We start from the raw sequence: 21,836 nt of genomic DNA, 5'->3' as shown, positions 1-21,836 counted from the left end.
TATATGTCAGCTAGGTCTGTCACACAGGCACAGAGAGGCAAATAGTTGGTGTGTGCAGACAAATTGGCATCTTCCATGCAAACTGTGGGTGACTCCAGCAATCTGCTAATCTGATAATAACCACAGGGACCACCACAAGGTGCAGAACAGATTTCCCCTAGCGACTGCCAGCTGTCTCCAGCAACTGCTCCCCATCCTTTTGGGAAATACACTTTTTGTCCCCAGTGACCGGTCGTTGCCAAGGGGTTGCTGACCATTTTCTAGGTCAGTGTGACTGAGGACTACCAGCAAACTACTGCAATTAGCTAAATCCTAAATCCCACCTGTTTTAACTTCTGGTCAACACCATTTTGTATAATATAGTTGTTTATGGTCATTCAACCTGGAGTTCGAATGTAAATGCAATGTTTGTATTTAGCCAAGACTACTAGATATTAATGACACACCTCCATCTTTTATATACACTCTATTGTTCCAAGCATTATGTAATACAATACGATGTCTACTTTGCAAGTCATCATCACACTTGTGACTGACAAGTCTCTATACAAAATGAGTAATTAGCCCTTAGATTAGGTGTTCAGTTTTAATAAGAACTAAATGCTTAACTCTTTAAATCAGGACGTCACAAACCATCTCATGGCATTATTATATTACATTGTATCAGCTCATGATTTCTTTGACATGATGCCGTGCAAACACACTGCCATCTTTAATGAATATAATGACAACTGACATATGTGGGTAAAGACTTTGTCATTCTTCACTCCCCGTAGCGCCAAATTATTCTGTAAATGCTTGTCACTTTGATTCTGTATAATCTGTGAAAAGTTGCTTTCCCTGTGTATTAATTAAATGCTATATAGATATTTCAGGTGTTAAACTACACTATCAGCATTGCAGTAGTCATCAGGATTAAAATTAGACTGCCATTCTCATTACCAAAAGGAAAAAAAAACTCTCAGCCTGAGGGCTTCATCCATTTAAAATATTCAATTTGATCTGAAAATTGAAAATTAAAATTAGATATGAGCAGACGTGGCTGATTAAAAAGTCTGTTACAAGCGAGTAATACTCTGTTTATAAAGCAGCCTTAAACGTGACCCGGGAACTTTCAGACTCGTCTTAAAGCAGTCTCACATAACAGTGAAGAGGGGAAGACAACAGCAGCCAAGTCATGACTTTCTAAGGCCAGTTACTGAAAATGAAGTTAGTAGTTAGTTTGATGAAATTTATTTATATAAGTGAGACAGCAGCTGACAGAGTGAGTCACGCTCGTGTCTCTGTCTGGACAGACGATGCACAGTCCAAATAAAAACATAAGTGTGAACAGGTTTGACACATCCTTGGAAACAAAAAGAGACTGCTAAGACAGCACATCTGCTCCTTCCACAAACTTAGGACTTCAGAAAAAAATGCAAAAACATCATGCTAATTTTGTAATACATCCATGATATGCAGTGACAAATCTGGTTGATTGATTTTCATACATTTCATGGGGGCTTATGTCAGGAAGGGCATCCGGTGTGAAAATCCTCCAAACCAAACATGCGGAGGTACCCGCTGTGGTAACCCCTTGTGTCTAAGGGAGCAGCTGGAAGTAGCTTACGTTTTCATTTGTTGTTTTGAGTTTTCAAACATATAAAAAGGTCTCACTGCATGCGCAGAGTGTTTATGATGAATGTCAAACCAAAATCATTTTGCATTTTACAGGAATCCGAGTGTGCATTCAAAAAAGGGACAGTCAGTAACTACATATTTTTTATTCTTCTCCTTTTTTCTTTAATTTTTCTTAAATTAACCCCCACCCCCCTTAAATTTGGTGTGCACCCCTTCACCATACCTATCGTTTCCTTATGCATGCATGCCTATAGAGCCAGAATAACATGCACCAAGCTTGAATTGTATAATAATGAATGTGCACAATATGTATGTGTGTGTTTGTGCATGCACCTCCGAGCGCGCGCGTGCTTGCCAATCGTGCATGCCAATCCTGACGTTTTCAAGCCCATCAGTTGTTAGCCAGTTTCCATGGTAACGCCTGGCTGAGAGGTGCACAGACGTAGGAGAGAGGGGAAAGGAGTTGAGACAATTATGGTGGTGGAGGGTGCTGAAAAAAGGAAGAGCCCGAGATGATGAGTGTGAAACAGTGTGAATCGTGGGATGAGAGGGAACGAGAAACAGATGCATGTGCTGTGAGTGAGCGGGTTCAGTGTGTGTGTGAATGTTGTATATATGCGCGCGTGTCAGTGTCTGTGTCTTGGTGTAAGCAAGTGTCATAACTGCTTATATGAAAGTGATATGTATGTAGTGGATGTAATAAATATAAATGCACTGGGCAGTGAAGCAGTGCTGCCAGGCATGTGCACCAACTTCTATTGGATTTTTCTGTGTTTTCAGCTTCAGAGTGAGTCAACAGGAATTTCTAATACAGTTTAGTTTCCATGGTGACAGCGGAGAATGATCTGTCCTCTTCAAACAGAGGGGAAAACGCCAACTTGAAGCCTTGTTGTTTCTCTGTTTTCTGTCTGAATCATTATTTAAACAAGTGATAACCTGGCAAACCTTTCAGACTCTACAAATGAGCCCCAGAGCCAGTTTAGACCCACACTCAGTGTTTTAGGTTGTGTGTCTTTTTTCTCTCCCCCCTCTCTCTCTGAGGAATCACAACTTGTGAATTTTAAATGTTATATAGCTACAGTGACATTTTCAGAAGTGATGATGTCTCTCTGTGGAGACGAACTCTGTCAGCTTCATTTTATTATGTAATCTAATAGGCATCCAGAGCTCTATAATTTGAAATGTTAGTATTCTGAAGGTGCAGACGTTAATGAAAGGCTTTAATCCTCTCTCTGCTGCCCTCCAGTAGAAGCTTTTTCCACATCAGTATTGGTATTTAGTTATTCTGGTGCCTTTAGAGAGGCTGGCTGAATGTCTCTGGAACCACTTCTAAATGCAGCTGTTTTTCAACAGCTTCTCAATGAGGCAGTTCGTCTCCTATCCCTCAGTCTAATGCACCACTCAGTGTCCCCATCATCCTTCAGTTTTATTTTTTCTCTTCTAGCACATCTTCGGAAGAAACATCGCATTTCTGTGACAACTCTTCACAGATGGACAAATAAATTCTGACCCTCAACAGGCAGGAAATGATCGACATAGAAATGGACATTTTGGCATCGTTGTTTTATTAGAATACGGCATGGCACGGCTGTACATCATAGTGTAGCCTAATATCTATATATATAAAGTCATCCACCAATATTTACTGTAGCGTACGTTGATGAGAAATGTATAAAAGACAGATACAAATAATTATACTCAAATACAGTTTTCTAAAAGGCTTTGTTCACAGCAACTACATGACATTCAACCAAGCTGTATGTCTCCTCCCCCCTTTTTTTCCTCCTCGTGTTCCTGTGCTTTAGAAGCGATTGTCCAGACTCTACACACTCACACTGTAGTTTTGAGGTCTCAGTGTCCTGTGATTACTTTTGACATTATTTGGAACAGCATACACCGTCTTGTCTTCAGACACACTGACAGCCTACTGAAATTGCTTCAGTGCTTGCGATTCAGATCACACAGGCAGTTTGATTTGCTCTGCGTGCCTTGATTTCAGACTTAGATAAGGCTTTGTTTATATTTATGTATGTGTATGTCCTGAACATCTACAGTGCAGCTACATTAACGACACGGGTTATTAATGGTTATAAAACATGTTTTTTTCTCCTTTAAGACTAATATATGATATATTTTTTTGAAGAAATTAGGCTTCCTGTAATGTAGAGCATACTGTATGTCAGTCAATGAAGGTGATTTTAGAACTGTAAGTACGTTCTGGACACTTCATGGATTTATATTAATTATTATTAATTTCTGCTTTTCTTCCACAACCTTCCTCCCCTCATCCCAAAAAGTCACGGCAGATGGCCGCCCCTCCCTACACCTGGTTCTGCTGGAGGTTTCTTCCTGTTAAAAGGGAGTTTTTCCTTTTCACCGTCACCAAAGCGCTTGCTCACTGAGGGTCATATGATTGCTGGGATTTTCACTGTTTTCTTTTTACTATTGAAGGGTCTTTACCTTCCACCTATAAAGCACCTTGAGGCCACTGTTGTTGTGATTTTGAGCTATATAAATAAAACTGAATTGAATTGAATATTAGGAATTAAAGTCATCCTTTCCAAATTGCCAACACATTTTGTGAAAATTAACAAACCACAATTCAGCTGATGTGAGTATTCCAGTTGTAGCAAAGGCTTGGTACATTTCGTTCCCCCCAGTGTTTCAGCTTGACAAATGTGCATGGGGCTAATGTTTTATGAATCTGATAAACACAGTGCTGTTGCCGGAAAAAGTGCTGATGCAAAAATGTTTCTTTCTATAAGAAATATTGCATTTATTCCTGTTTTGAGGGACATTTGCTAAAACTACAGTGAAAAATATAGGCTTGTGGCTAAGTAATATAGGCAGGGCAAGAAAGCGTGAAATGCTGATGTACACAAACATTTGTATTGAATTTGCTGAGCTTAGCAAAACAGCCTCAAGCACTGGCATACAGTGCAGTGTGGGCGTTTTCTAAGGAAAACATAGTTTTCATTGGAAATAAATTTCATATATTGCTAACACACACTGGAAAATTATACTGTTACTTTTATCACTGATCGAATGATCAGGGAGTTTTTACTTCCCACTGTTGCCAAGTGCTTGCTCATAGGGGGTCGTTTGATTGTTGGGGTTTTGTTTCTTTTATTGTAGGGTCTTTACTTTGTAATATAAATGTGACTTCTTGTGATTTTGTGCTATCAAAATAAAATGTAATTAAATTTATTTAAACAGATCTACTATTTAATTATTGGATAAATGTCATGACAGTTTGTCAATTTTTGCTGTGAATCCTTCTACGTAACAAGAACTTCAGTAGGCTGCAGCAGCTGAGACCATTATTTTAAGTGGGCATTCCTTGACAGTAAGACGTGGTTAGTCAGGGCTGGGGGCAAGGTAACTGATTACAGCCAGCCATGTCTAGCAGCTGAGAAATGCCCACCCGTGTTCTCCGGAGACTCCTTACCTCATTTTTTCCTATCTGAGCCCACAGTTTGTCTATCAAACACCACCATTTAGTACACCTGGAGTTGGTGTATGGCAAATATCACAGCTTGTTCTCAGGCCCCCAGAGTTTCTGTTTTCCTACTGATATCACACATCTGAACCATCACTTATCTGCAAACAGATCCATCTAATGAACACATGGCGGCAAAGGCCAGCCGAGGAAAGGCTTTACTGTTTATAAATCTTGGTCATCAGCAAGATTGTGTGTCTCTTACGTCTGTTGCCTTTGCAGCTGTATGTTTGTCGATGTATTGCGATGCTGTCGTTGCACTCCTTAAACAGCTGAAACACTGTCATAGAGTCGTTATTGTCTCATCTGCCACTTTTGTCCCACTCACTGTTACAAACACTGAATAACACTGGATCGATATGTCTCATGACTCAATTTACATTGCTAGATTACTGTTATTAATTGCTTTTTTGTACATGAGATGACTATGCTATGCTATTCTACCTCGAATCAGAGAAGAGTTGCTGTGCTAAGATGGCTATAGTATAAATGCAGATGAATAAGAGTAAACATCACTGGAAAGAGGAATAAAGTGCTTCCTGCACACTAAAAAACACAACAAAACTAAAGTTTTTTTTTCTTTTTTCTTTTTTTTGAGGAAAAACAATATTGTGCCAAAAAAATAATGTGCCAAAGAAAGTAGAATTAAAGATAAGGTTTGAGAGCACAAAATACTGCAACTACTTTCTAGTCTCATCATTTTTCTTTTGACCTTGATTTTATATTTGGCACAATGATTTTCAGCGGTAACATTTTGGCATGTTTGAGCTGAACGCTCTTTGGAAAGCATGAACCTAGCATATAGCGTAAAATATGCCCTCTGGACACACCTATTTTGAATGCACATCACAAGCATTGACCCTTAAAGTCAAACTTATTTAAGTCAACCCTGGATAATTCCTTGCTTTTTTCTCATTTCATTTTATTTTCTTTTTACCAATGTCTGATTTGACTTTGCATTTGGCAGAGACTGGCATCAGGCAAATCTTTATCCTCTGTCCTGGTTAAAGGTGTCTGTGCAGACTCCAGCTCATGCCAGGTTCGTTAAACCTCTTACACTGCTAACCCATTTCCTGCAACACGATCAGAGTAACGGTTTGATGTCAGAGTTTCCATATGCAAAACAATCCTGCTTTTAGTACATTGTCAAAGTCAAAGAATACAGACATAATTTTTCATTTTCCAGTCCCCAAGTGTTTGGAGATTCACAGTGAGTTGAGCGACTGGATTATTAAGAGCAGCGTGGGGAAAATCCAGCCCTTCAGAAATATTGTTAAATTGTATAATGGGTCAAAGGCAACACAAACACCTGCGTTTCAGTCCTTCAAGATTTCATCCGGTTGTCCGACGGCAGTATCGGGTGTACAATGATACAATCGAAAAGAGGCTTTTTCGAAAAAATTCACATTCACTCAAATTGTTCTTCGTGCTTAGTCCAAGGTTAGACTTCCAAAGCCCAAAGCCAGAAAGGTCAGAATACATGGAGAAAGTAAAGGTTTGTGTCTCCGTTTGTTCTCCAATTTTTCTTTTACAGTTATTTTATTTCTTCATCTCTCCTGTTTGTTAGAAGCTCACCAAGGCGTAGACCATACTACAAGAAATAGTGTAGGATGATAAATTAAAATTAATTTTACAAATTTATGAATCGTAACACACGTCTAAGGATTCCTTGAAGTGTCATTATGAAATGAGAAACATTGTAAATCTCCCACTTACCTGTAGAGATAATAGAAAAATGAGAGAAGATAAAAGCCCAGCTTACACCAGGACTCTTTCTGACAGTAGTTGAGAATGTCGGCGTTCATCACGCTGACAGGATCATACATGACCTCTGAGCCATCAGCGGGCCGATGAAAAAACCTGAAAAAAGCAGGAGGTTTGGCTCACTCACCCATCAGACCAACACAAACTAGTTACACATCTGCTGTGGGACCATACCTCCACAGATGGTAGAAGAGCAGCGGGATATTTAGGCCAAGTGTGACCCACTCTCCAGCACACATGAACATCAGGCAGAAGAGACCGTGGATGGAGTACTCTGGTACCACCAACTAATAAGAAATATAAGAAGGACGGAAACTGAAATGATTAAGTGATAACACTCCAACAACTCTTTAGAAAACACTGATGTGATAGAATTACAGTGTACAAGACCACACTGCAGGGCAAACACTTTCGCACGGAAGGTGTTGCTGTTAGTCAGGGCTAGCTGCTGTTACGGGTGCAAATATATGTTCACTTGCATGTGGACTCTTTTTTTATACATTAGTAGAAGGTGATGTAAGTTGCTGACCTTTTTTTCTTGTGATGTAAAGTCTAGCGTTTGGTTGTTAAAATACTATTTGGGAAAATCTGAGATGGGGTTAAGACTCAAGATGGCAACAGGATAGCAACAAAGATGATAAAACTACATTTACTGTGAAAGGACAAAAACTTTTGGGGGGCAACTTGAGGGCAGCAGAAACAAGCTCTGAACACTTACTTATCAACATTTTAGTGTTTCATGCTGGGCAGGGAGTGTGTTACCACTTTTCAGAACTTTTCTCTGAAAATAGCTGCCTGTAGCAGCCAAAAGCAGTGCAATGAGAGCACTGAGAATGAACCGACGCTGTAATGTCTAGGCTAAATGAGGCCAGCTTGCAAGCACCAGAAAGTTCCTTAAGTGGCCACTTGAAAGTTGTTCTACAAGTCAGTGAGTAACCATATAATCCTACGTTAAAGAGCTTTCTTGTTCCAAAAAAGAGTTTTGGTTGCTATAACTAATATACCCCTACAAAATGACTACAGGAGGTGAATTTTTCTTTATTTGTCTTTTCACCTTAAATCTTTTAAGCTTTCACCTGCGCTAATTCAGATGTCAGACTCGGGCTTCAGTGTGCGGGAACATTTTAATAGAACTGTTTTACAGATAATGCTGTGGCTTTGTACTTCAGTTTTGGTGAGTGAAATTCTAGTATTTCATATTTGTTAGAAGGTTTGTGTATCTGTGTTTCTCATTTTAACTCATACAGTCTGTGGATGTGCCTTGCTAACTGTGCTAACAAGCTAGCATGGTTAGCCCCACCAGTAACCCCTAGTAGGCTTCTTGGTAGTGATGTGCGATACCACTGATTTCCTTTCCGATCCGATACAAAGTAATATTCAGGGTGGTATCGACGATACTGATCCGATACCGATACTTTGTACAAAAACTTATTTTATTTATTGTAGCTCAAATTATAGCGTCATAATGATTACAGGACATCAGAGTACTTGTTTCCAACAATGCTTAGTTTTAATATTACTCTTATTTCTCTTTCTGGGTCGCAAAAAAACTTTTAACATATTTTCAGGGGAGAATGTAGCTGTGTAAACTTCAAATATCTGAGCCCATCGACACATTGTTTTCAAACCCCTGCGGTCTTTCGCTACTCGGGTTAAACATGATATATAAGTCACTTAGATAACTTAAAAATGTTATGGTTTGGCTTTTTCAGTGTTTTATTTGTTTGTGAGTAAATCAGTTTGGCTGAGATTAAAGTTATTAGATTAGATTAAATAAAATGTAACTTTATTAATCCCTCAGGAGGGTTCCTCGGGGTTTTCACACAGCTGAATAAATGTCAAACAGAAAACTGATTAAACAGAAGTGTGAGACGGTCGAGAGTTTACGCCAGTGCCCGGTTATATTTTAGATAGCAAGGAGCAGACGGCAGTTTCACTCCACCGAGGGAGCTCGTGCCGTACTACCTGGCTTTCTTTAGACCGCGAAGGCCGGGCCCTCAGGTGGAAGCAGCCTCTGAATTTGGACACCCCCGCTGTTTCCGGACATTTAACGTATTTTATCCGATAAATAAACACTGTAAAATGTATTTATCCCCCCAATAGCCTTTGTCTCCCTAGTGTGGCCACAACACCTCACGTTTTTGCCACATGTATCGCAAACCACGTCTCAGTTTTTGTGGAGGTAAAATAGGTTCGCACATGACTCCAATTACGCTCAGCTATTGTTGTGAGTGCGCACGCCAAGGGGCTGCAAGACAGACAGCCTATTTCGCAAATGACTATGAAAGGCGGAAGAGGAAGTAGTTCCTTTGAGTGTAGACAATCCGAATGTTATAGTTTCTTTCCACTGTGTTCCTGTTAATGATAAACTACAAATTTACCCTAAATTACTAAAATATCGATATTTTAATGTGAGAATCGATTCTAGAACATAAATGACTGGTATCGGAGGAATCGATATTTCAGGATCGATCCGCACATCACTACTTCTTGGTTGTGGGGTGACCTGCCTGCAGCATTCAGGGTAGTTTTGCCAGTGTCTTCTTTTAGTGTTTTACTGCTAAAGACCTGTTTCTTGCAAATTTTATTATAACATTTTTATCTTTAAGATTCTTAGCTTAACACCAAGTTTTGTTTTAACTTTTAATTATGTTCATTTCAATTTATTCTTTACACATTATCGCTTTTATAAAGTCTTGCATGGTCTATTTTAAGTGATTAATAGTTTAATTTTTATAAAAATCTATTGTTTGTTTATTCTGTTTTTGGGAAGTACTTTGTAGTGCTATACAAATGAACCTTATTTAATGTGAACTTAATGTAATAAGAACTATCACATCATATACACGTAGCAATTTGATCTTGATGCTAGTTCAAAAATATGGCTGCAAAATAACAACTTACATTTCTTTGACTGACATCATAACCCTTAGCTGGCTCCATCAATCATTACAATCTGTTTCAATATTATTTGAATATTTTTAGTGGAACCAATTTCAGCAGTGATTGGTTGGAGCAAATATCACTAATACATATGTAGTCTAATTACCACACTAGATTAAACCTGTGTAGCAGTTAAGGGTAATTGAAATTATATTTCCACTGCAGCAATAAGAGTTCTTTTTCAATAACATGGTGGTATTGTAATTATGCATCAGTGGCATTTTATTTTCTTGCACTGAGCAGCTATATAAAGAAAAACGTAAAAAAAACCCGAGAAAATGGTAACAATTTGAACCCAGGGCAAACCTTCTCAGAAAATGCTCTTTACTACATTAGCATATAGACCCTAATACTACAATTAGTAGTAGTAGTAGTATTAAATTAAACTCTTGTAATTTTATATATTTTTATTTATTTATCCATTAACTTTGAATCAAAAAAACCCAATGGCACTGGCCATCTTCAAGCACAAGCATGTTTAAAATGGCCTCCACAGTGTGTGATCTTTCACGGACACAAAGTTCTTTTTCTGAAAGCCTTGAAATAAAAAGCTGACAACATCTGGGCTGTATCAGTGCTCTCCATCACTGTGTGCCTGTAAAGAGGTAATGGCGTGTTGTGGGGACGGACTACATGTGAAATGAATCAGTGTGTGTCATGGTCCTCACAATGAAAAAAGACAAACGGTCATGGCTCTGTGAAGCCCCTCTGCTTTAGTCATCCACCACCAGCAGATGAAAAACAGCTATTACTCACCCTGCGAAGCAGGTTGCAGATCCTTTCAATGTTGAGAATCCTTTCTCTCTGTGGAGAGGATATAAAGAAAGTCCGGTCAACAATATTACTGTCAATGCCTAACAGAAATAGCTGTCTCATAGCAGAAACAATAGACGATCATAGACTGGAGTGAATATTTATTATTATTATTTTGGAGGATTTTTTAAACTGGACAGATATTAAATATAGTGATAAAATCTAAAAACTGGACCTGATGGCTAGTTTTATGTTAGCATTCCTGCTTAAATATCAGTATTATGGGTATAGTGATACTGTAATATGCAGCTGTATATTACATTAGATCACCAGGCCAACAATAGTACCATGGAAAAATACACTTACCAACTGATAGTAATTAATTAACTACCTTCTTTTTTAAAAAACTAAAACTCCCGAGTTTGTTTTCATCATACGTCTAAAATACATATTTTTACACTTTGGTGCAGTTTTATCATCGATCTGTTTTTTAAATTTTTATTTAAGTTAGTTTCCAGAGTGAGTTTGCTCATTTCACTTTAGTTTCTATTGTTTAATAATTTTAAGTTTAATACAGTTTTTCGGTTCTTTTTTTTAGCCGCAGCTTTTTGTTGTTATACATGTGGTGTCTGTCAGAAGTTCAACACAATACGATACAAAACAGTATTACAATATTAAAATACACAGACCCACACACACAGTTGCGTAGACATCCCTGTTCTAATAAACACACACACGCAAGTACTTCTTCATTCTGGTATTGTTGGTTAATTTGACCAAAATGATACATTCATATGGATTTTTTTAGTGTATTTTAGTTTTATTTATTTATTTATTTTTGTTTTTTAGGCCAGTCTTTTATTTTTATTTATAATAACCTTGGTTTGGTGCAGACAGGACTTTTCATTTGGCTGTGGACTATAAGGCCATAACCATGATCTGGGCACATACAACAGGTACAACTTTTGCATGAAATATGAGTTAAATATAGGTTTTATTAATGACACTAGTGACAGTCCTGATCTAGAGCCTTAATGAATGTCATTAATCATACCTGTGCCCACCTATGGCAGAAATCAGACTTGTTCTTTTTTATGAAATTTGAGAAACACAAACTGTATATTATACTTGAATAAATTCATTTTCAGTTAATAATAATAATAAAGTACTTACAATGGTGTTGATTTGTTTTTCATTTATGTGGCTGAAACCTATTTGAGAAGCAAATCTCATATTGCAGGGAAAAAACCCTGTGCGCACATCTCCCACCTTATCTTGTAAAGCTATCAGCTCGGAGTCTCTGAGCCATTATAGAAAGCTCAATTATCAGTTTTAAAATTAAAGCCATCCGTCTTTGAGTACATGAGCCTGACATCAGATATTCGGCTCATGCAGATGTTTTCTTTGGTTGTCCATTGATTAGTCAGCAAGGCAAATTAGATGTTTTGCTCTACTTCATTTGCCCCGTTTATCCGTTTCCATCAACAGAAAGTTATTGCTTTATTGTGTAACCATAATGTCTATAGTCAGATAATTATCACAGGGCTGTTAATTTGCTTGGCTTCATTTATTTTGTTAAATATAATACATCAAGTGGATAAGCATGTCTAGTCATTCTGACATATTGAGGCATCTATCTTGACTACCAACCGGTGATATCGGCTTAGTGTAGCTGGAGCAACATCCAGCTTTTATGAGTCTGTGGACATAAATTAAAACTGGTGACCTGAAAGGGAAAAGTGGATTTTGCCCTGAATTAGACACAGGCACTCTACCTTCACTGTTGTTAGTATGCTCAGTGTAATTTCCTGCCTTCTTTCTTTCTTTCGTTCTTTCTTTCTAGTCCTTCCTCCACAGTGCTGTTATTTAAGGAGCGAAAGTGCCAGCCTAGCTTCTGTGCATCATATGGTTTATTGTTGTCGGTGTAAATCATTGCGCTGCTCAGATTTTACAGCTCGTAGCCTCCCCGAGGTGGCCCTATTTGTGTCAGGTCATCCAATTTGCTCTGAATATTTAATAGTTCCAATAAAGAAACATGACTGAGGATGTTAATCAAAGGCAGCGGAGACATTTCACAATATACACAATATACAGAAGAGATAAAGGAGCAACAATTACAGGGCAAAGAGTGCTGTAGTTAGATTGGTAATCTAATTAAGCCGTTATTATCAGAGACGCAAATGAGTGATCTCCCTGACAATCTGCCTCATAACTTTTCTAGAGCTAATGGCATAAAAGGAGGCCTGAAAAGGAATAAATTTTACCACTATGATGTGTTTAATTTTGTTGTTTTAACGGGGGAAGTAGCCATAGAAGGGCTCTTTATGGATGGGGTGGTTCTCCCTCTGAGTGTTACTGTGATTAAAGGCTTTACGCAGAAACCTGATTCAAAAACAGATGTCTAGCTTCTTCCGCTCTGTCTTTCTATCATTTCTTTCTCTCTCTTCCCGACAAATATTGACTGCTTTTGTCCTTTTTTGTACACAACCGCACTCTAGTGAACATGTGTTGCTCTCAGCTAACCACAAATATAATTGCTGTTTATCTTCCATGGCTGTTGCCTTCGCTTGTCTTCTGTTTGTGCAGCTTATTGATTTTGGGGAGAGACCGGCAGTGTCGCGTCCTGCCAGATCCAGTTATTTCTGAACACATTTGAAACGGTGACATCAGACAGCGTGTTTAGGTTGTCACCAGTCCTACAGAGTGGCCTCAATACTTATCTCACTGCTGTGAAATCAGAAAAGTTCTAATGGGGATTGTTTGTCAGACAGCTCTCCATCGTTGTCCCGAGGAAAGTAAAAGATCCACTGTGGCTTTTGTGCTCCATTGTATTTGACTGCATTATAATTTACAGGTGTTGCAGTTATTGTGTCCACCCCCTTGTAGCTGGCATTCCTTCACACTCCTACAGTCTGCTTTCACAGTTTCCTCTCCCACTCCTCATCACTCTCACTTTGCAGTTCAGATGCAGGTTCACATGATTGCTAGAACATTAGCTATCCTGTGAAAACGATAATCACAGCTGCTGTTAACTTGCTAAGCGAATAATAGCTCGAACTACTGACTCATGATAATGTTATTTCATCTTCAGAAGAAAACTTATACATACTGTAAGCAAACAGCTCTGCAACATGAGAGGATAAATAGTTGCGCTAACTTTCAATCAGCAATTATTTATCTGTCACTTTGGATCGAGTGAATGCGTTTGTTCTCGTTACGGTGAGGTGAAAACTCCAAATTGCACTCCTATTGTGGCGACACTACAGTATCTCATTGTCTAAAAAGCAACTTCATTTGCATGAATCTCTGTAACTGATTAAGCCAACGAGCCGTGGTCTTTGTAGGAGGCTGATTGCTTCAATCTGCATACAAATGAGCATTCAGGGAAACACTGCCTGGGTGTTACTGTAGCAATCACCTGGAAGCTTGGATTAGTGTTTTCAAAGTAGGGCAAATATTTGATTTAGAAATATTAATGAATAAGGCTAAATGTAGCCGAATTAAATATATGAAAGCTTTCGCTCCAAAAACCCCAAACTCTCATTTACATAACATGATGATTTCATTTTTTTTGGTGATTGCAGGCTTGGAAAAAAGTGTTTGCTGTGTTTATTTATGAAATGAACGTGAAACTTTGTGAACTGTGCTCGGAAAATATGCAGCATAGGCAATATTTGGGGGGCAAAACCTTAAATGTATAGTCTCCTTGAAAGTACAAAGAAGGGATTTCTCTGTGTGCACATGAAGGTTTGATCATTCTTGCAAGAAGTGAAACAGCAGGGTTCTTACCGCTCTGGTGGGATTGCTCTGATCGATGGGGTTTTTGAAGTCTGTGCGAAGCTCATCAAACGCAGTGATCTGAAAAAAATAATAAAATAAAATAATAATATTGGACACGTGAGCTTGTTTTTGTTTCACCACCACTACGCTGCAACTGTAATGCAAATGTAGCTGTTGTCTTCTCGCCACTCGTAAATTTGGTTCGGCTGAGTCGGCTGAACACTGTTGCGATCCCTACATCCACAGCTGCAGCTGCTTTCAGATCACTTTGAGTACATATGGTGAGTTAGTGGCATATGTAAATGCAGACATTTGCTATTGCCCTTTATGCTGTTAGGAAGGTCATGTTGTGTTGACATCATGTGTGATTATGTAGTAGTGCTTGTGCTAAAGGATTTTTGATTGAAATTTGTCCCTGAATAAGAACAGCTTGGATGGTTAATTCACCCCATACAGCTTTGCATTATCCAATTCCTGTAAAAAAAAAACCTATGAAAAGCTGCAGGAGTAGATAAATGCATTGCACTAAGAAATTACATAAGGGTTGATTCTTACGTTGAGACCAGTAATTAAGTTCACATTGGAAGATTAATATTAAGACACAAATGCCAGGAGTCGTCCAAGAAGTGCTTGAGAAATTTAAAATGCAAGAAGCTCTTTGACTGAGCATTTTTTAGCTGGGTTGATATTTAAGAGCATTGCGGTACATTTCTGGTACATACACTGTCTTGAGTGTCTCTCTGCATATTGAAATATAATATACTGAGGGCACTTGTTCAGATACACCAATACACTCTAACTGCCTCCAGTGAGGCGAGTATAAGTGACAATTATTCTCACTAGCTCCCTGATTAATAGCTCTATAAAAACACGAATAATTCGGAGTGTAAAGGCCACCTGCTATGCTTATCATCGGCTCAGGTTTTAAAGAGCTAAGCTTCCCTTTGACGGCTCATTGAAAAGCCATAACAAGCAGACATCATTTGCAGAAAAGTGAACATCAGCAGTGACTGATGGCACGAAGGGGAGAGCACCTTCCACATACTGTACGAGCCTATATGGCTCGCCCTCGTTTTCGTTCACAATTAGCTCTGTTGTAAACAGATGCAGTTTCCATGGCGACATGATGAGCCCCTCAGTGGGCACCATGGTTACTATACCAGTGAACCGAGGTTCTGATTGGTCGACGGCCACATACAGTTGGGGTGCTGTGCCCGTGGGTGGAAGCAGACTGGGGGAAGGGGTGAACAAAATCATAGGTTGATAAGCGTTTCGGTCACATGCTCGAGAGCCGAGCCAGACGCAGGCTTCTCGCTGTCTCTTTCACACACAGACACACTCACTGAGTCATATGTAGTCTCACCCACTTAGTCAATTGGTACGTTAGTCATTTCAAGTCCTATATTCATAATGATGCGTTTTTGTGCTTCGCCGTGTTCCTGCCTCCACGGAGGGAATGTTAAAGGTGAGAGATCAAAGCTGCGGTGTTTGTTGAGTCTGTGTAACAGGCAAACCGAGTGCACTGGTCTCCAGCGATAGCTGTGCAAATTCCACTGAAAATGCCTGCGGGCAGACAGATTCACAACAGTCTGGTGGTGAGATTTATGATCACTGTGTTTTGCTGACTGTCTGTACTCATTATCTGGAGTTTGCTGAAGCCCGAACGCCTTACGTGGAAATGTTTGTCATCAGTTCTCTGGGATCATAAGTTGCTTTTATGTGGAGGGATGAAGCCAGCAGGAATCTGTGCTTTTTGTCAAAGTGTCATCGGGTGGCTCTTAGGAGATCATTTGAAGTGTCTGATAAGTACAATTACACCTTTAATGCATATCATTATCTCTAGAGGGGCTGAAGTGTGTATGTTATGTTGCCAGCAGCTCTGTACACCTGTGTGTAGGCGGCCGCGCTAGTCTGCCTGTGTGGGATGCTACAGTGAGGATGCTGCAGGCCCTACGTGTGTCAGTCTTAGTTCTGGTGTGTTCACAGTGCCACTCACCTGCCATATGACAAAGAAGATGAGAGCTGCACACAGTACCAAGGTGAGCATGTAGCAGAAGGCCGCAAAGGTGAACGCCATGGCTGCACCAGCCAGCCTGACAAGGACACGGGTGAAGGGAGAGAAAGGAAACTGGTTCCCTGCTCTCTGCCTCTCTCTGGCTACTGGTCACTCCCCCTCCTCCTTTTACTGTGGTAGAGGCTATTGTTGGTTTCCCCCTTTGATGCAAGCTGAGTCTATATTGTCCAGGTGGGTAAAGCACTCAGTTTTAGAAACAATCAATAATCAGCTGACGTCGCAGCTCCACTGCTTACTTGCTTTCTGTCTTTGTCTCTTCTTGTAAATCTGACAGCAGGACAGCTCCTTCCTTGCTTTGATCTAGGAAGCACTTGTGTGTCTGTTCACAGCCACAGTAGTCTGCCGCTGGCCCAGTGCTCCTCTTTTCAGTCTCTGACAGGGAAAATGTCTGTCTCCTCCTTGTCCTTCCTGCAGTTTCTCTTTAGAGAAAGCCTACACATCATGGTTTTTTTTTCTTTTTTGTTTTTACTGACGAACCACCAAGAGTCTGACTGACACGCCGACAACAGAAGCACAGGTTACTAGTCGATACTAAGAGCAGTAAAAACAGCGAGAATTATTGTCCCAGTCGGTTATGGCTTTTTGTAGTTTTTGTAGTTTGTTGTATGGCTTTCTGTTCATCTGTTGCTCCGGGATCCAGAACAATTAATGACGCATATATTTCCATATCATAGTTAACAGGTTTACATCTGTGAGTTATTATTTACAGAGTCTTTACTTATAATGATGGCTAAACTGCTGAGTAATTATTTACATCCTAGCTGAGATTCAAGGTATTGCTTTGCATGTTACACAGTTATATTCTGACAAAGCAAATCACAACTTGCCACTGCTGATTTCACAAAGTGAGAAGGGTGAATCACTGAGGCAGCAGATATTCTAATTGAATCGAAAGATTAGTTAGCACTTCAAGAGGGCTTAGAGATGCGACATCACGATACATTATTGATAGTTTCAGTTAGCATGGATCGACATCTTGACTGACCTTAATATCGAGTAGCGAATACCTGTGCCTGGTAGGAGACGTGTCTGCATCTGAACAGTCCACTCTTTCCTCTTCTCTGTCAATTTGGGTCGACACCATGTCAGAACTGTCTGCTCTGCATGTTTGTCTCAAGCGCATCCCTCAGTTATCTCCAAAAAACAAAAAGAAAGACGTGAAGCCTTGTCTCTGCTGATGTGCAGGTTAAATAGTTAAATTCTAGCAGGGAAATATTTACACAGAAGCCTGCAGAGTGTCTACATGTTGAAACCCATTCGTGCTGATTTAAAAGAAAAATAAAGCGCTTCTGTTCTTAAGTAAAAAAAAAATCTCCACAGCCCTCAGGAGTCATAAGTTAGTCCACCTTACTATCATCTCTCCTGCTCCTCGTGTACCCTGCTTTCTTTTTCCTTTCTTTCTTTCTTTCTTCTTTAACTCCCCCTTCTTTTCATCCCTTTCAAAGATTTTGAAAACAGACCTGAATGTTCTTCCTGAGTCTACTGTCTCTGGCTGTCTCTTCCTCTATTTCTTAGACTGCGAGAGAAATATTTCCATCACGGTTGATGTTATAACGGTCAGCCAATAGCATCGCTCTGTCTCCCTCCCGCTCTTGTTTGCTCTCCCCTCTGCCTTTCTCTCTTCCTCTCTGTCTGTCAGACTCCCCCTCTCTTGCATTTATACATTTCCATAATCCCTTGTTCCCGTGAGACTGATGAGGGGGCAGGGAAGGCTGCAAATGTCTGGTGTGCCCCCCCCTTCCTTATTAGCCCCTTTCGCCCACGCTTTCAGTCATCTGTCATGCCATAAAATATAGCTCTGTCTGTTACAGGGTGTTGTTCTCAGTCATTTGTCATTTCCTTCAATTCTCTCAGTGCATTCATTAAATACCTCAATCTCACTTTTTGATTATTCTCTCACTCTATTAATGAACAGAATCCACTAGTGCCACCTAATGTAAGTGTTGATACTCGTATTATTTGTGTGGCCAATGTAGGCTTATTCAGAAAAGTAATTCCTCTGTTAGAGGGATCTATGCCATGGCCCAACCTTTTTTAGCTGCCCCACATTAACAGTGTTGGTATTTATCTTTTATGTTTCTGTGATGGTTACTCCTCCAGTCAGCGTAGGCTCTTTCATCAATATGATATTTTTAATGCTTGTATATAACTATTCTATCCATGAATGTTCAAATTCACTATTTTATTAAAGAACAATTTAATAAAAAACTAGAAAGGCACATTATTTTTGATTAAGAGGCCAAATTAAAGATCATACCTGCTATCCATGATTAGTATCGGACTTATCCGAGGTGTCCAGTGTGCCAGCTCAAATTCTGGTATAAAAATTTTGATATTTGTTTATTGTTTGCCTAATAAATAACAATGGATAGATTTCAATGTTTGTGTTTTCGTGTGTTTATGGCAATTGGTCTATTAAAGGATTAAGTTCAATTCAATTCAATTTTATTTATACAATGACAAATCATGACAACAGTCGCCTCAAATCACTTTATATTGTAAGGTAGACCCTACAATAATACAGAGAAATGCACAACAATCATACGACCACCTATGAGCAAGCACTTTGGCGACGGTGGGAAGGAAAAACTCCCTTTTAACAGGAAGAAACCTCCAGCAGAACCAGGCTCAGGGAGGGGCGGGGCCATCTGCTGCGACCAGTTGGGGTGAGAGAAGGAAGACAGGATAAAAGACATGCTGTGGAAGAGAGGCAAAGATTAATAAATAGTATGACTAAGTTAAGTTAAGCACTGTATAAACAATATCTCTCTATATACTGTAGATATACTCTGTAGAAATACTTTCTATATACAGTATATTTTGCCAGACCGAGAAGCTTGATTGAGTCCACTGGCAGCGTTCTTTGCACAATTGCATCCAATGCTTTGCACTGCTGATGTAAGACTTGAATGAATGGAGCTGCTCAGGCATGCATCTCCATTCCACGAAGCTCTCTGTGCACTGTTCTTTAGCTAATCTGAAGGCCACAAGAAGTTTGATGGTCTGTACCGACTGACCCTACAGAAAGTTTGTGACCTCATCATCCACTGACTCCACTCTGGGATTTTACATTGGCTACCACTTGATGGCTGAGTTGCTGTCATTCCCAATCACTTCCAATTAGATTTTTGACTGTGGAATATTTCGTAGTGAGGAAAGTTCATGACTGGACCTGTTGCACAGGTGGCGTCCTACCACGGTACCATGCTGACATTCACTGAGCTCCTGAGAGCGACCCATTCTTTAATAAATGTTTTTCGAAGTAGTCTGCATGCCTACGTGCTTGAGTTCATACACCTGTGGCCATGGGAGGGATTGGAACACCTGAATTCAGGGATTTGGATGGGTGAGGGAATAATTTTGGCAATATAATGTATTTAGCACCTTTCTACTCTGTTGAACACTTAAAGTACTTTCTACTACAAGTCACATTCACGCATTCAATTCATACAGCCTAACATTCATACACTCTCACAGGTGCTTGGGGGTAACTTGAAGTTCAGTAGCTCAAGGAATCAGGGATTGATCCACTAACATTCATTCATAAAACCTGAGCCACAGCCTCCCCAAACGAGTGCTTAATGTGAGTTGCTGTCACCTTCCTATCAGCCTGAAGCAATCTGGTTGTTCTTCTCTGACATCAGCGAGATATTTTCTCTTTTTCAGACCATCCTCTGTAAATCCTAGTTACAGTTGTGTGGAAAAATCTCAGTAGATCAGCAGTTTCTGAAATACTCAGACCCGCCCATCTGGCACCAACCGACATTAAAATTAAAAACACTCTTCTTCTTTTTTTTCTAAAGGAAAAAAACCCCAGAACAGAACAGACATTTTATCACAAAATGTATGTGCCACAACATTTTACAGTATACTGTAAATGTTCAGTCACACTGACAACTGAAATGGCAGAGTTTTCTTTTTTAACTATTCAAATCAACCAGTTTTCATTACTCAGACAAATCACATTTAATTTTATTGTTGTTATAATAGAGATTCTCTTATTACTGCAATAACCAGACGCGCTCTGTTTATTACTTTCCATGTTTCTGTACTGCAAGATATACAGCAGTGAGCAACATTGCTTTCATGCTGATATTATTGTTATGCTTCATTAATAATAAGTACAGCCTAAATATTAAGAGGTATTGTAAATGTCTGTTATTTCTGATCGTAAGGAAAGAATGAAGAAAAGTCATTACATAGATTTCAATCCTGCAACATTTCTGTTGTAACATTTTCTGTTAGAGAAAACACTCAGACTGATATTCTTGTTCATCTTCCATAAAACTATAGTTCCATTTGGCTGTGTAACTTTATCACATTGGGTGACACATTGATCAGTGCTTTGTGAGCATCTCCAGATCCGGTTAGCTCATAAAGACACTAACAGCTGCTTCTCAGCCCAATCTTAATTTAAAAAAAAACAAACAAAAACAGATCTTTAAGAGCGTATTGCAATGACTGACACTGACACACCACAGATTCGCAAATTGGAGTTGGATGATGGTTTGTTTAAAAGGTTAGAGGTGTTTTGTTGTTGCTGTTTGTTTGTTTTTTGCCAGTCTGGGTAAGTGTGCTAGCCATCTGACAGCCGAGGAAAGCAGAGGTTGCTGGTCTATTTTGGGTTACTGTGTTGTCGGCAGTGGGGGTTCCCTGCAGTCTGATCAAACTGTGTCAAGATGTTATTTTTAATCAAAATTACTTTCTGTCCTTCAGCCTCCTTATCCCGATGTCATTTATTTTGGTAAACCAGGGAGCACAGTGAACAATCAATAAAAAAGTATCACAGATATCTCACACAGTTCGCTTGTTCAATTCACAATCAGCATCCTTTGAGTGTTTTTGTGTTGAAAGACTGATGGAGGTCACACTGGATATGAGCTCCAGTTAAATGCCACAGGTCCTAAAGGCTGCCAAATGAGGTTTTGGCTCCATCTTGAGCCAGTAGCTCAGAACTCATAGCATGAAATGAGTGTTTCTGGCCCAGAAACCATAGGACAAAGTCCAAAAAGGTTAGTCCTCTGGCCCTCAGAGTGAACATTTCCTGAGTTTCTCTGATTAAAATGACCTCACTTGATCTTAAGGCTGGTATTACATCTATATTTGCATGTATGTATAAATGCAGGAAAACGTATTTAATGTACTGTGGGTGTACGTCTATGGTAAAAGGAAAACAAGCCCCATATTTTTTCACCTCACAGAACTCTAAGGCCACCACTTGGCTTTGGTGTCACCGACTAACCTGTGTCAAAATAAAGGTCAGATTTGAAGGGCTTGTCTTTTTTACCCTCTCTGCCTGTCTGTATGTATTGATGTTTTCGTGGGTTTTTATTTGACACGTTTTTCAAAAACAAGCTTGAACAGAATCCAAATCTTGCAGCACAAGCAAAATCATTTAAACCA

At 39.5% G+C, this 21,836-nt stretch overlaps 1 protein-coding gene across 2 annotated transcripts; it reads right to left on the bottom strand.

Moving 5' to 3' along the window:
* Positions 1-4,109: 4,109 nt before the first annotated feature.
* cnih2 (cornichon family AMPA receptor auxiliary protein 2) lies at positions 4,110-18,046 on the bottom strand. Of its 2 annotated transcripts, none has more exons than XM_026182782.1 (6): positions 16,356-18,046; positions 14,369-14,437; positions 10,583-10,630; positions 7,058-7,170; positions 6,836-6,979; positions 4,110-6,710 (listed from the first exon to the last, which is right to left on the bottom strand). In XM_026182782.1, the coding sequence occupies exons 1-6, from the start codon at positions 16,434-16,436 to the stop codon at positions 6,683-6,685; spliced, it is 483 nt and encodes a 160-aa protein (XP_026038567.1). In that variant the 5' UTR covers positions 16,437-18,046; the 3' UTR covers positions 4,110-6,682. The 2 variants fall into 2 exon arrangements, with proteins under 2 accessions (XP_026038567.1, XP_026038566.1); XM_026182781.1 differs by having other exon boundaries at positions 17,419-18,046.
* Positions 18,047-21,836: the final 3,790 nt, after the last annotated feature.

The sequence above is a fragment of the Astatotilapia calliptera genome, chromosome 10, assembly GCF_900246225.1.
Source record: "Astatotilapia calliptera chromosome 10, fAstCal1.2, whole genome shotgun sequence".
Classification (NCBI taxonomy): domain Eukaryota; kingdom Metazoa; phylum Chordata; class Actinopteri; order Cichliformes; family Cichlidae; genus Astatotilapia; species Astatotilapia calliptera.
Note: the sequence above shows the minus strand (reverse complement) of the source record. Positions and strands in the feature narration are given on the sequence as shown.